This window comes from Lonchura striata, chromosome 20 (genome assembly GCF_050655825.1).
Source record: "Lonchura striata isolate lonStrDom1 chromosome 20, ASM5065582v1, whole genome shotgun sequence".
NCBI classification, from domain to species: Eukaryota; Metazoa; Chordata; class Aves; order Passeriformes; family Estrildidae; genus Lonchura; species Lonchura striata.
The window spans coordinates 2,690,866-2,705,320 of NC_140722.1; the positions used below are offsets into that span (position 1 = coordinate 2,690,866).

Genomic DNA, 14,455 nt, shown 5'->3' on the forward strand with positions numbered 1-14,455 from the left:
ACGAAAAATTTCACAGTACATTCAAATAATGTTGTATGAACACAAATGCCTCATGTTGCCTGTGAGGCCGATGTGAGTTTGAAGTGCAGTCATGTTCAAAGGCAAAGAAGTTTTTACTTGAGCTGGCTGTGAGAAAGCAGCTTAGGGATGGAGCTCTTGAGAGAGGAGCTGTGGTTCCCTGTGTATGTGTGCAGATACATTTTTGGAGGCAGAGCTGGTTTTGTCCATGTTTTTTTCTCTCTGAACTGAAAATTGGCTGTGTGGAGATGTGGGAGCCAGATTGTAAGTACTGGAAGTCCCTGTGTGAACAACAGCTGGGCTGCTCCTTCTCCATGGATTTTGCCATGCCCAGTTCTCCACCAGATCCAAGTAATCTGAACAATGCAGGGCTGTTCCTTCCCAGCAGTGAAGGTGAAACATCTTCCAGCCCAGAACATTCAAGAGAAAATCATCTGAGACTTGTCCCTGGAGGTGCTGGGAGCACAGGGTGAGCTGCTGTTGTGGTCAGTCAGCCTGAGCTTTACTGCTGCCTTGGAAGAACAATCCCTTTATCCCCACTTCTGCCTGGATGTGCCTTTATCTCCACTATCAGGGGGTTGCAGCTCAAGGGCTTGGGGACATGAGTAACCAGGAAAATGGGAACATCTCGTGCCCTAGTTGAGCACAAATCCAGTGGGATCAGCTGCTCTGGGGCTCATGTGCTTCTGTTCTGCTGAAATCACTGGGGGCTGCTATAAAAATCTGAATAAACTCCATTGCTGGGAGCTCCTGCCCAGAGCAAGAATTTAATCATTTTTGTAACCACAGCTAGTGTAAAGGAGAAGCATTTATGAAATGGCTCCATGGAGAGCTGGGAGTTCCTGGTTGGTCCCCAATTGACGTGAAGCATGTCCTCCAGGTATGGCCACCACACCCTGAGATCTGGGGTTTGGGGCAGCTCTGGGGCAGCTTCTCAGGGAGCCTGGGGCATCTGGGGTTGTCAGCAAAGAGAGGAAAAAATAAGGTTTTTCAGAGCTGCTGCTACCAGGACAGGGTTTGTCACAAACTGCAGGGGGTGTTGAGCTTTAATCAGGTGAAAGGACCTGATTAAAGGTCCTGGTGGTGACTGGCAGGGAGGCACAGGAATAGAAACAGCAGGAAGTTGCTGAAAATCAAGAAAATGTGAAATTGAGTGTGATGCTAACTGCTGAGAATCATTAGAATTTATCTGTTCATCTTCTAAATAACATTTCTCCAGCTCTCTGTTCTGCCTCTGTGCTCAGTTTTCCCGTAGAGGTTTATTCCAGATTACTGGAATAGTATTCAAGAAAGTGAGAGGCCAGGCTGTGAGAAGGATTTGAACACAAGACGTTGGACAGAAATCAGTATCTGCACAAGAATTGAGCAGTTCAGATTCTGGATGGAGACCAGAAGCTGTAAAGGCTTTCCAGCTCCTGAAAGAATTGCTCCATTTTCTTTCTGAGTTGCTCCTGCCATGGTGAAGGTCAGTGCCTTGTTGCCAGAGTAGCAGAGGACCCAGGTCACGGGGATGAGGACAAGGCTGTCCTGGTGAAAACCTTTCCTGGTTTTGGCAGCAGTGCCAGCAGCCCACAGCTGGAGTCTGCAGAGGGCTGGATTGCCTCAGTGTCCATGGGAGCAGCCAGGGCTGGGCTGGGCCTGGCTGGCTCTGCCCCTCATTCTGCTCTCTGCATTTGTAGGGACAGCTGGCAGTTCACAGCTTGCTCTGCTTCCAGGGCTTTGTCCACCTCGGGAAAACTCATGTGGCTCCAGTTTGGCTTAATGGGTGGGTGAAAAGTTACATCCTATGGCAGAGAAAGGAGCACAATTCCATGTGTCCTTTCCCTCAAATGCTGGAGCTGAGGGAGCAGAAAGGTTGCTCTCATCAGTTGTTTTAAATGATCTTGTGCATGGGGGAGGAAAAAGGCCTTTGGGAAGATGTTATGTGGCAGTATCTTCCTCCTAGAGTGAAACATCTTTTTCTCCTAAAGAGAAACAAGCTCAGGGGCTGGTGCTGATCATTAACACACATTATCTCACCTGGACAAGCCTCTGCTTTGAAGGGACCTCACCTGGCTTCTGTCCCTGGGCTAACAATTTTGGCGTTTGCAGCTCTTTCATTATCTTAGCTTTTTTTAGTAATTATTTTAGCTCTTTCATTATTTTATCTATTTCAGTGATGAAGACAGGGCAGTGGCATCAGTCATTCAGCCAGTCTGTAGTTTTTAGGAAAAGCCTGAAGACAGCTTTTCTGTAGGTGTTTCACCATATGTGGATATAGATAAGCTCTACATAAATTTCACAGAGGTATCACAGCATAACCCTTACACTCTTATATATCCGTGATACAGGATGGTTGTCAGTCTGTCCCAAGCCCAAGGGAGCAGGTTTTTTTACAGAAGGAGAAATTCCAGCTGGCCCTGGAGATGTGTTGCTGCCCAAAAAACCCAAGGAATTAGGGTTTCCTCACCGGAAGGAAAATATTCCCTCACTTCCCTGTGCTCTCCTGTGTACAGACAGGCTCATTCCTTGCTGTTCATCCTTTTTCCTTTTGGCACATTGCAAACACCTGCATAATTCTGCAATAAAGCAGTCACCACTTTACCTCTGTGTTGGGAAGTATTGTTCTGCCCAGTACCCACAAGAAACGTGTGGTACCTCCCTCCCTCTTCAGCCCATTGCATCCCCCACAGTGGCCTCTGGACTCACAGAAGTTCTGCTTTGTCTAACAGAAGCAGCATCCTTAATTCTACATTCTAAGGTAAAGCAAATAACTTTTAAAATCCATTGTTTCTTCCCCCTGCTTTGGGTAATTATAAGTTTGGTGTATTTCTTCTGTGTAAGACAGCTGCACGGGGGAAGCAGTTTGTGCCCTGATTGTCACTGATGTCAGGTGCTTTATTACAGGGAGGAAATCGTAATGTGATTAATTTTGAAAATAAATAAGGCACAGAAGGCCAATAAAAAATAAATTTTCAGTTACAGTTTTTCTTTTGTGGACTGAAATGTCGCTATGCTGCTCATGGCCCTCAGAACCTGCTGCAGGCCTTGTGCTATGTTTTTGTTCAGCACAAAAACTGCCATTTTTCCACCAAGGCAGTGAAAAAATAAGTTCTGAGAAATGTGAGCTCATCTGAAATTAAGCTTAAAACATTTTTCTTTGCTGCCTTGTCCCCACCCTCCCTGACACCCTCAGACAAGAGAGGGAGGAGTGCTTTCTTTTTTCCTCTGAAGGAGCTGTCTGGGGTTGTCCTGGTGTGTGATTTGGCTTTGAGGTGTGGCTGTTGAAGTTTCCCTGTTGGTGGGAAAGCCCTTGCTTGGGGCTGCCTGTGGAGTTTCCACTATTCACACATGGCAATTTGTTTTTAATTCCAGACCTTCTCCACTTTCCCAAAATTCATTTAAACAAATGTGCTGAAGTACACTGTTTCCCTCTACTCTTTGTTCTGGATGAGGGAGGTGGCCTTTATTTAAATCCTGCCCGTGGCCAAGAACATCCCTGGACCTGAAGAAGGAGGAGTGTGCTGGGCTGGAGCCCGTCTGTGCCTCTGGAGGTGCTGTGGGCACAGGGGCCACTCCTGGGCTGCTCTGGGGACAGCAGGGAGGGGCTGGGCTGGAGCTCAGGGTGCAGCCCAGGAGGGGCTGTCCCAGCTCAGCTGCCAGACCTGCTCTCCTCGAGCTCTGAGCAAACCCATGGAGTGCTGGGGGCTCTGTGCCCCTGGGCCAGGCTGGCAGAGGCAGCAATGCCCTGCCAGGGAGGAAATCTGGGCAAGGAAAGGTGCTGAGCTCGGTGTTTTCTTGCTGGACCAGTGCAGGGTGTCCATCCTGCCACATGCCCTCTGTGCAGGGCAGGCAGAGCATTCTCGGTGTGGCTGAGTCTTTGGCACCATGTTCCCATCCAAGGCTTGGGGGTGTTTTCCTGCCAGAGGAGGGACAGGCTCCACCAGGAGCCTGTGGGGTTGTTGACCACATCTCCACATGCAAAACTTTATTGAATGATGCCTTGTGAAGGCTGACCTAGAACAGAGACTAGATGGAGCTAAAGAATAAAGCAGGGGTTTATTAAGAGGCCTCAATGGATCCACCGTGGGCAACACAACCCAGAATGGTCACAAAATGCACAACAACCAGTCACGGGGTCTCACACTTTTATAAGTTCTGCTCCATTTCCATATTGGAGTTCATTGTCCCATTCCAGCTTTAGCCCAGGCAGTCCCATCCTGCTTGTTTTTCTTTCTCCAGCCCACATTATTTGTGCTCTTGGGCCTGAGATTTGGATCATTTGTCCTTGGTGCCCAGCTGGAGCAGGATTTGTTTTGTCTCCCTGCTCTGTGCAGAGAGCTCACCATCCCATAATACAAAGCCCAGACCTACACACTAAAGCAGCACAGAATCTGAAAAATATAAAAGCTAAAACCTGAGGCATCAAGAGGAGGGAATTGAACCTCCTGCAGTTAACAAGAAGACAATGCAGGAGGGATTACAACCACTGTGACAGACACAGCAAGTGGCTCTCACAAATTCCCCAAAGGACAATCCTGTTACAGCTGCACTAACTGAAATGTTCCCCAAGTCTGCACAGCCTGGAACTCTGATGCTCATTAAAGTCAATGGGAGTTAATAAAGTCAGTGGGGGGTGTTATTGCATCTCCTGACTCTGAATGAGTGATTGCAGGCATTTTGGCCCCAGTGATTGTTTTTCCATGTCCAGAAGCAATGGAAGGAGCATTTGGGACTGGAGGAACCCTGCTCTGCTGCTCTAATGCCTGTCCAGGCCAGCGTGGGAAACCAGAGCACCAAGGCTTCCTGCACATCTGCTCATGCCGTGCCATGCCTTGCCATTGAACCCAAATTGTGTCAGCAGCCTCAGACATTCCTGCTTCCTTTGCCAAGGTGCGGGCAAGGCAGTAGGGACTGAGACTTTTGAGGGTGTTTCTAAGCAAGACCATGCTGCTTTTGCCACTGATGGGATGAGAGCAAACAGCAGCACAAGTGAGAAGACATATGAGGTCCAGGACAATAGGGAATGGGACCTTCCCTCTGTGGCTAGTGGGGAAAGTCTTTCATAAAAGCTTTATTTATTTTTTTTTAAAGCTCACACCATGGCAACTGTGTATGTTCAGTTGAGCTGCTCAGTTTTTGTCAGTTGCTTTTCTTCAGAATATGCAGATCTGGAATTAATTGTTGCCTGTGGGGTTGTTCTGGAGAGAATGGACTGGCCCAACCCTTGTCTTCCCACATCCCAGCAGGGACAATTTACAGGGAGAGACTCTGTGGGGACACTGGACCATGGAAAAGGAGGTTGAGTGCAAATAGGGTGGGAATCTTTACATTCATTCAAGAGCTAATGGGATCGGACACATCTTTTTATGCCACGGATGTTTAAAGGGCCCTGGAGAGTACCACACCTCTGTTAGGCAGGACAAGCCTAAAGGGCCAGGAGCTGGCTGTGCCTGCGAGCCAGAAGATGAGATGGGGCAACTAATTGGCTTGGCTGAACTTCTGATTTGAACTAATGAGAAAAGAAGAATTTTTGAATTTTAGAAGAACAGGGAGGCAATTTAGCACAACTACAAGGGTGTCGTGGGGTTATGCAGGGAGAAAATAAGAAGGGTCAAAGCTCAACTTGAACTTACCTGGCTATTACCATAGAAGACAATAAAAAATGTGGTTGTAAACACATCCAAAAGAGCATGTAAATACAAGATATAAATACATCCATACAAACAACAAGAGTAGGGCTAAGGAGAATCTCCCTCCTTTATGGGATGTGGTTGGAGGCTGGTCTCTTTCCCCAGCTATCAAGGGATAGAACAAGAGGAAATGGCCTCAGATTGTGCCATAGGTTTAGGTTGGGTATTATGGAAAATGTTGTCATTTTGTGGTGGTCAGGTAGTGGAACAGCTCCCCAGGGCAGTGGTGCAGTCCCCATCCCTGGAGGGGTTTAAAAGAGGTGATGTGCCCTTGGGGACATGGGTCGGTGGTGGCCTTGGCAGAGCTGGGGCAAGTTGGACTGGTTGGCCTTAGAGGGCTTTTCCATCCTAAATGGGTCTGTGGGAAAACCACGCTCAGAGCAGGGGTGACCCCTCCTGGGCCCCCATTCCTCTCCTGACAGACCAGTGGAGCCAGCAGGGAGCTCTTTAGGTGCCTTCTGGCCCAAAGGGTGAATGGAGGGGTCAGGAGTGTCCCTTCCCCACCCCCTGCTGCCCCCTCACCTGGGCTCTCTGCACACTCACAGATGGACCTTGCTGAGCACCAAAGCCCCAGAGCTCCTGTCCTTGGGGCCCCACCCACAGAAGAGCAGAGTGAACTACCCTGCAGGGGCTGCTGAGAGCTCCCCAAGTCCCCCTCTCTCCTCCCAAAGTCATGAACAAAACCAAAGCTGCTCTTTGCTGGGAGGTCATGTCCATGCTCCAAAGCGGAGCTGGAGCCGGCCTCAGCCCCTGAGGCCCTGCAGCTCTCAGAGCCAGGTATATGGATCAGCAGACTGAAGGTTGGGCTGATTCTCATCTTCTTGACAGCCAGTTTGACTGGGTTTGGTTTTGGGTTTTTTTTTCCCCCTCCTGTTGTTCCTCCTTCCAGCCACAAAGACCCAACCATCAGCCTGATGCTGCTGCTGTCTCACCTTGGAGTGGACTGATGGCAGCACAGATGGACAGGAGGATGTTCAAACATCTCAGACTCACCATAAACTCAGGCAGTTTTGCTCTCCAGGGTTGGATGGTGGCTCAGCCACAAAGAACCCAACCTGGTCCAGTGGAAGGTGTCCCCGGGAGATAATCTTTAAAGGCCCTTTCCAACTCCAACAATTCAGGGTCACTGGTCCCTCCTGACACCGCTCTGGTGTCACCTAGAGCAACACTTGCTTAAAGAGCAGTTTTTAGCACTGCTGGCTTGTGCAACCTGGCAAAGCAGCCAGTTTTTTCCATCTGTTATGAGCTGGACCAGTGCAAAGTCCAGAAATTAAAAGCCTGGATTTGGCCCCTGCTCTCCTGCATCAAAGAAGTTTCCAAGCCTTCAAGGAAAAACCCCAGAACTCCTGTGAACACAGATGTTTTGCTCAGCCCTGTGCGCTATACTTTGGGCAAGGAAAAGTAAATCCTGTGAGCAGAGCTGAGGGAAAGGGAAAAAAAGACTTGTCTGGAATAGAAGAAACAAGTGTGTGTGTATGGCAGAGAGAAGAGAGGGGAAGCAAATTAGATTTCTTTCTTTTATTATACAGGATCATATGTACAAGGTCACTTCTCTCCCAAACAGCAGCAGCACGGTCAGTTCACAGCCAAACCTGCAGCTCATCTCTCCAGGCCTGGAGAACAGCTCAGGGACAACTCGGTGCAGACCTTGCACAGGAACCAGGCAAGGGCGGGGCAAGCACGGCTCTCCCTCCAACCCCTCCTCAAGCAGCCCAAACCAAGAAATGCAAAGAAAACTTTGTGCTTCAAGAGCCATGCGTGCTCCAGGATGGCGCCAGGGGCAGGGAAGTGACACCCCTGGAGCTGTTTACCCTTCACCCTTCCAAGAGATGTTGTGGATGAGGTTGGAGCAGTCAGGACCAAGCAGGTGTTGCGTGGGAGGGACTGGCCAGGGGGAAGGTTGGACTCTGCTCTGGGTTCCAAGCACTGCTGTGTGTGTGTGTGTTCTGGAGGGGAAGGGGCGGGCAGGACACACCAGGTGTGAGTAAAGTGCTGTGTGAGTTTTAGTCCCTGGGAAACGGGAGGAGCCCAGGAAGGAGGAATGAGGAGAGAACGGCTGAGGCCTCTCGGCTGCGGGGTCCCACGACGAGCCTCCGCTGGCAGCACGGGGCAGGGGCACAGCAGCTGGGAGCTGGGGAGCAGGGAGGTGCTGCCCACCCACATGCACCATGCCCGGGGCATTCCCTGTGCCAGCCTCGGGCATGCTGTCACCCTGGCCATGGAGCCCGGGCAGGAGCAGAGCAGCACCACGCTCCTGATGTGCCCTGACTGGGGCAGGGGGAGGTGTGGGCAGCCAGGGAAGGGGCTGATGTCTCTGGCTCCAGGCTGTAGGAGTTGGGTGCTCCACCTCCCTTCCAGGAGGAGCTGGTCCAAGGAAAGGGTCTCATCCATGCCCCTCACTCTGCACAGGCTTGCTCAGCCCTGACAGGGTGGACAATGAGGACACCAAACCACTGAAGGTGGTGTTTGCTTGCTTTCTCCTGCTTGGGATCACTTGCTTTCCTGCAGCTTCCTCTCCCCTTCCCTCCTCAAGCAGCTTTCCAGAGCACAGCAGCTGCTCCAGCACCGACTCCTTTCCACCTGGAAGTGACCGTGGACACACAGCAGCTCATGGGGCACAAGAACACAAACTGTCCAGACTGAGACACTGCTTTTCCCTCAGTTAGGAAATGCTCTGGCTGTCACCTCACACAGGAAAAATGTCTTTATTGGGCTGGGCTGAGCTCTCTGCTCTCCTGCAAGCAGCTCTAGAACACCTCTGGCTGCCCTGGGGACACACCTGCTCTCCTGGTCTCTGTGGTGGCTCTGGGTTGTGCAGGTCTGGTTCCTGCCTCCTCTGCTGGCTGCAGAGCTCTGAATGCATTGCAGGGGTGGTGGGGATCTGCTGGGAGGATCAGTTTTCTTTGCCTTTGCTTTACAGATGGATGGAAGATGTCGGGCCATGTTTCTCCTTTGAATGCCAGGTAGAGATGACAGCAGCACTTCCATTCAGATTGCCTTGCTCAACGTGCCAGGACAGGGTTTAGCCTCGTGCTTTCCTCACACTGTTGCTCACAGCTGCAAGGAGAGAAGGGGGAGCTACAGCACTGTCCTCGAACCCCAGAGATTTGTCACTCAGGAAAGGGGGCGAAGGGCTGGCCAGTGACCCAGCTGAGCAGCCAAGCTCCATGCTAGGAAAACACAGAAGATGAGTGGAAAAGAGCCTCTCCTGAAGCAGCAACCCCCCAGGCCCAAGAGGCACAGAATGAGAGCTCTGGCTCCATCAGCAGCACGGGAGCTGTACCTGGTTACTGTAGCCTGGCATCCTCCACGTCTGTGTAATGGCTGTTCTCCTGCAGGGAAAAGGGAACCACAAACAGTGAATCACCCTGTGTCCCTCCTGCCCTGCCTGGGACACTGGGACACCTCACATGTGGTCACCAGCTGGTCCCCTGCTGTGGGAGAGCAGTGCCAAGGTGCTCAGTGTGATGGACCAGCTACAAAGCACACCTGGTATGGACACCAGGCAAAACCACCAATTTCCTCTGGCTCCTGATGCTGAAATGGCTCTGCCAAACAGACCTGGGGTATGCAATTCCCTCCAGGCCTTGGAAGTAATAGAATCACAGAATCATTCAGATTGGAAAAGACTTCCAAGATCAAGTCCAACCATTAACCCAGCACCTCCACGTTCACTTCCCAGCTGTTCCAATGCCTGACCAAACTTTCAGTGAAGAAATTTCCCTGATCTCCAATCTAAACCTCCCCTGGCACACTTTGAGGCCATTTCCTCTCATCCTGTTTCTTGTTCCCTGGAACTACCCAATGCTGCCAAGGTGCCTCAGTCCACAAAGGCAAATCAGTGTCCTGATTCTGCTGCTGAGCACAGGAACTGGTCCCAGTTTGCAGCAGAACTCGTTATCCAGAATAGTAACACTCATCCAGTACTCCAAAGGCCACAATAACAGTGCTGAACTGCTCCCCAGGCAGGGCTTTGGAAAGTGCAGCATGTGTTTGGACAGCCTTGATGGTCTTGGAAGTCTTTTCCAGCCTTTATGGTTCTCAGTGGAATTTGCTCCTGGAGCTGCTGTGCAGAGCAGCATCACTGGGACAAGGGGGTGCTCAGCAGTGGGGTTTAACCTCCTGCACAGGGTGAGTACTTCAGGGATGGAAATGGATCCAGGGGCTCTCTGCAGGGGACACGAGGGGCTCCAAAAGGAAAGGAGAGGGAACAGGCTCTGCCCGAAAGCCAGGGGAGGGGGCCTTGCTCAGGGCAAGGCAGAGCCCAGCTGCACTGGGATGAGCCTTGGAACGGACCCTGAGGCAGCTGGGAGCTGGCGGGGGAGGATCAGGGCCAGCCCAGCTGGTGACACCGTGGCATCCCCTGCACCCCACTGGTGCAGAGACCCCAAGGGGAACCCCCTGGCATCTGGAGTGGGGCTGGAGCAGGAAACAGATGACTTTGGGACAGCAACAAGAGTAAGTTCTGGCCCAGCTGAGCAGGGGAGACTGATGGCCAAGAACACCTGGTCAGGGATGTGAAGGTGGAGAGAAGCCTTGGCTGCAGAGCCCATGGGACTGTGAACCTGAGTACCCCAGAGAAGTGACCAACACCAAGAACAGGATCAAATCCCTGAACTTAAGAGAGTAGAACTGGGGTTGTTCAGGGATCTGCTTGGTAAAATCCTATGTGAGACATCTGTGGAGGCCAAGGCGGCTGGGACATGCAGACTCCTATGGTGTGAGACTCCCAGTGGGCATCCAGCACCAACCCCAAAAACCGTTTGGATGCAGACTGGACAGAAAAATAACCAAAACTGCACAAAAACAGAAGAAAATCTGACTGCAAATCAACCACAGTGTGCTGTAAATACCTGAACACATGAGATGAGAAGTCCTTTAGTTTTCCCTCCAGAGCAGCTGTCTGTGTGCAGGGATCTCCCCTTGAGCAGGGCCATCCCTCAAGACACCCCTCAGCTGACACCAGGCATTGATGGGCTGGCAGGTGACTTTTTTTGCACACACGTGACATTTATTAAGGCATGTCCAGAATAATCTTTGTATCCCCTAAGTGTAGTAAATAGAACTGACCACCAGTTCAGCTGCACTTACTCAGTGTTTTCCATATCCAAATTTATGGCTCAGAACTCAATAAACTCCCTCAGCTCTGTTTGAGTAACCTCTGGCTTTTCTCCTGCTACCCCTGTGCCACTCAGAGCCAAAAGGATTTTAGGGACCCCATGTGGGTGCCATGTCCATGGACAGCAGGTGGTGACAGCCACACTGGGGTGTGGGACAAAGGAGTCACTCCCAGGAACTGGGGGGACCTCAGGACTGCTCAGGGCTGTGAGCTCTGGGGAGCTGCCTGCACACACCCTGCACACACTGCCCTGACCATCCAGAGCACTTGGGAGCCTGTCTGAGGCTGGCAGTGGAATATTTCTGGTCTTGATGCCACATCAGGACCAGGGAGTTACAGAAAACAGAGATGTAAGCTGAAACATCTTTTTCTTCTCCTCTTAATGAGGACCAGCTCTTCCCAAGCCACTGCCAGCAGATGTCCCTCCAGTGTTTTCTCACCCCAGCAAAGGCAGAGAAGTGCACATTTTTTGTTGACAGGCTCTGTGCTGCTTTATCATCATTAACATCAGCAAGTTTCTCCCTAATGTCTGCCATCTGTTTGCCCTGATGTAATTCAAACCTGGCCTTCTTTTTCCTGACACAGCGTGTGCCTTTCTTCTTCCCAGTGCCTGGTGTGACCTCTCCCCTCCAGCAGGGCTGAGGGACTCCAGCCATGAGGCCCCAAACCTGAACAGCTCAAGGACCCTGTTCAAGCCCTCACCCAGCATGGCTCCAGCAGGGCAGAGCAGGAGAGCACAAAGCAGCTGGGAGTGTTTGGAGCTGGAGCAGTTTAAAGCCTTGGGAAGGGCTGTGGGTGTGCAGCGTGGGCACCCCAGGGATGGAGGGTGAGGAAGAGGAGAGTGATGCTGAGCTTCATCCTCACTCCTGCTGCCACCAGTGCTGGGGTGGGGAGGGACTGGAGCTGTTGCTGGGGCCACTCAGGGCAGGTCATGTCCTTCTACCCTGAAGCCCTGCTGTCCTCAGCCGGTGGAGCTGATCCTGTTCTCAGCAGAATTTGGTTTGATAAATGACAGTGCTGCCAGTGTTACCACAGTGCCTGTTCTGTACCCAAACACTGGGTTCCCATCCAAATGCACAGATTTATCTCTGGGCTCACCAGGAACATCCCTGTTTGGGGCAGGACTAGGAGCAGTGGGGCTGCTGTGTGCCCCACACATCGCTGGGGTCAGACCTTGGCTTGTGCCATGGGACAAGTGCCTCTGGAGAGGGACTTTGGACAAAGGCCTGGAGGGACAGGACAAGGGGAATGGCTTCACATTGCCAGGGCAGGGATGGGATATAGGGAAGGAATTCCTCCCTGTGAGGGTGGGCAGGCCCTGGCACAGGGTGCCCAGAGCAGCTGGGGCTGCCCCTGGATCCCTGACAGTGTCCAAGGCCAGGCTGGACAGGGCTGGGAGCAACCTGGGATGGTGGGAGGTGTCCCTGCCCACAGCAGAGGGGTGGAATGAGAAGTTCTCTAAGGTTCCTTCCAACCCAAACCCTCCTGTGACTCTGTGAATCAGCTGCAAGGGTACTGCAAATGCAGCTCATCTAACATAGCCTGTCCTTGCCGTGTATTTAAATCCATCTAGGAATCACCTGGGAGCAGAGTGGATTGGTTTAAACTACTCCAAGCTGTGAAATCAAGGATAAATGTCTGAATTTCCAGAGCCAACCATGTTTCTTCAGCACCTCCACATGTGTTTGCAAGGTCAGTGCTTCTGCAGGCTTGGAAGAACAAGTTGTGAGCAACAAGCAGATTTAAATACTGCCATCTCTTTGCAGGAAGGAAAAACTACTTTTCCTGGGGATTTGGCAAGTTCCAGTAAAACTGTGGCCCGCTCCTTTGCTGCAGGGCTGCATTACCCAAAGCTCTCTTACCAGTTCATCTTCACACTCCCGTGCCAGCCCCTCCTCCTCGCCCTCGTCCCCGTTGAGCGGCTCCTCCACGGTGGCCTCGGCCTCGGAGGCCGTGTCCTCCTGGGACACCTCGTTCTTGCTGCTCTCTGCCTTCTTCCGGGCCTCTGCGGGGACAGCAGCCACGTCAGGGCTGGGGACAGGGCCACGGCCTGACCCGGGACAGGGCGACAGGGCCACGGCCTGACCTGGGACAGGGCAACAGGGCCATGGCCTGACCTGGGACAGGGCAACAGGGCCACGGCCTGACCTGGGACAGGGCAACAGGGCCATGGCCTGACCTGGGACAGAGATGGCAACAGGGCCACGGCCTGACCTGGGACAGGGCAACAGGGCCACGGCCTGACCCGGGACAGAGATGGCAACAGGGCCACGGCCTGACCTGGGACAGGGCAACAGGGCCACGGCCTGACCCGGGACAGAGATGGCAACAGGGCCACGGCCTGACCTGGGACAGGGCGACAGGGCCACGGCCTGACCTGGGACAGGCATGGCAACAGGGCCACGGCCTGACCTGGGACAGAGATGGCAACAGGGCCACAGCCTGACCTGGGACAGGCATGGCAACAGGGCCACGGCCTGACCTGGGACAGAGATGGCAACAGGGCCACGGCCTGACCCGGGACAGGCATGGCAACAGGGCCACGGCCTGACCTGGGACAGGGCAACAGGGCCACGGCCTGACCTGGGACAGAGATGGCAACAGGGCCACGGCCTGACCTGGGACAGGGCAACAGGGCCACGGCCTGACCTGGGACAGAGATGGCAACAGGGCCACGGCCTGACCCGGGACAGGGCAACAGGGCCACGGCCTGACCCGGGACAGGCATGGCAACAGGGCCACGGCCTGACCTGGGACAGGGCAACAGGGCCGCGGCCTGACCTGGGACAGAGATGGCAACAGGGCCACGGCCTGACCTGGGACAGGGCAACAGGGCCACGGCCTGACCTGGGACAGGCATGGCAACAGGGCCATGGCCTGACCTGAGACAGGGCAACAGGGCCACGGCCTGACCTGGGACAGGGTGACAGGGCCACGGCCTGACCAGGGACAGAGATGGCAACAGGGCCACAGCCTGATCCCAGGCCAGAGAGCCCCATATCCACTGGGGGGAAAATAATAATAGTGGGAATGCTTCCTGCCATGGGGAGTTCTGATTTTGAGTAGGCAGCCCAGGACATCATGGAGAGGGCTGAGAAGGTTCTGCATCCCCCAGCAGGATGGTGGGAGCCGATAGGGATAGGGATAGGGATAGGGATAGGGATAGGGATAGGGATAGGGATAGGGATAGGGATAGGGATAGGAACAGCAACAGGGACAGGAACAGGGATAGGGACTGGGACAGGGATAGGGACAGGGATAGGGATAGGGACAGGGATAGGGACAGTGGTAGTGTAGGGTAAGATAGGACATGGGTAGGACAGGGATGGAATGGGATAGGATAGGGATAAGGGAAGATAGAATAGGATAAAATAAAAATAGGATAGGAAATTAATAGGAAAGCAATGAGAAAGAAAATAGAATAGAATGGAATAGAATGGAATAGAATGGAATAGAATAGAATAGAATAGAATAGAATAGAATAGAATAGAATAGAATAATGAAAAAATCAAACTAAAAAATAATACAAACTATATGACAAAAGAAAAAAAAATCTCATCATTTTAAACCCCAGCTCTGTAATCTCAGGAATTTTGGTGTGTATAATTTTGGCCTGTGATTCTACCCTGGAACCTGGAGGTTGACA

The 14,455-nt window shown here is 52.4% G+C and overlaps 1 protein-coding gene across 12 annotated transcripts in view; it reads right to left on the reverse strand.

The window, feature by feature from the left end:
• Nucleotides 1-7,193: 7,193 nt before the first annotated feature.
• RALY (RALY heterogeneous nuclear ribonucleoprotein) overlaps nucleotides 7,194-14,455 on the reverse strand; it is a 130,024-nt gene continuing 122,762 nt past the window's right edge. For 5 of the 12 annotated variants that reach the window (XM_021540449.4, XM_021540446.4, XM_021540445.3 and 2 more), the window contains 3 exons: nucleotides 12,672-12,814; nucleotides 8,974-9,022; nucleotides 7,194-8,747 (listed from right to left, as the gene is read on the reverse strand). In XM_021540449.4, coding sequence (XP_021396124.2) covers nucleotides 8,978-9,022; nucleotides 12,672-12,814 — 188 coding nt within the window. In that variant the 3' untranslated portion in view covers nucleotides 7,194-8,747; nucleotides 8,974-8,977. Of the gene's footprint in view, nucleotides 8,861-8,973; nucleotides 9,023-12,671; nucleotides 12,815-14,455 lie in introns of all 12 variants that reach the window. The other 7 variants (XM_085557931.1, XM_085557929.1, XM_085557930.1 and 4 more) reach the window with 2 other exon arrangements.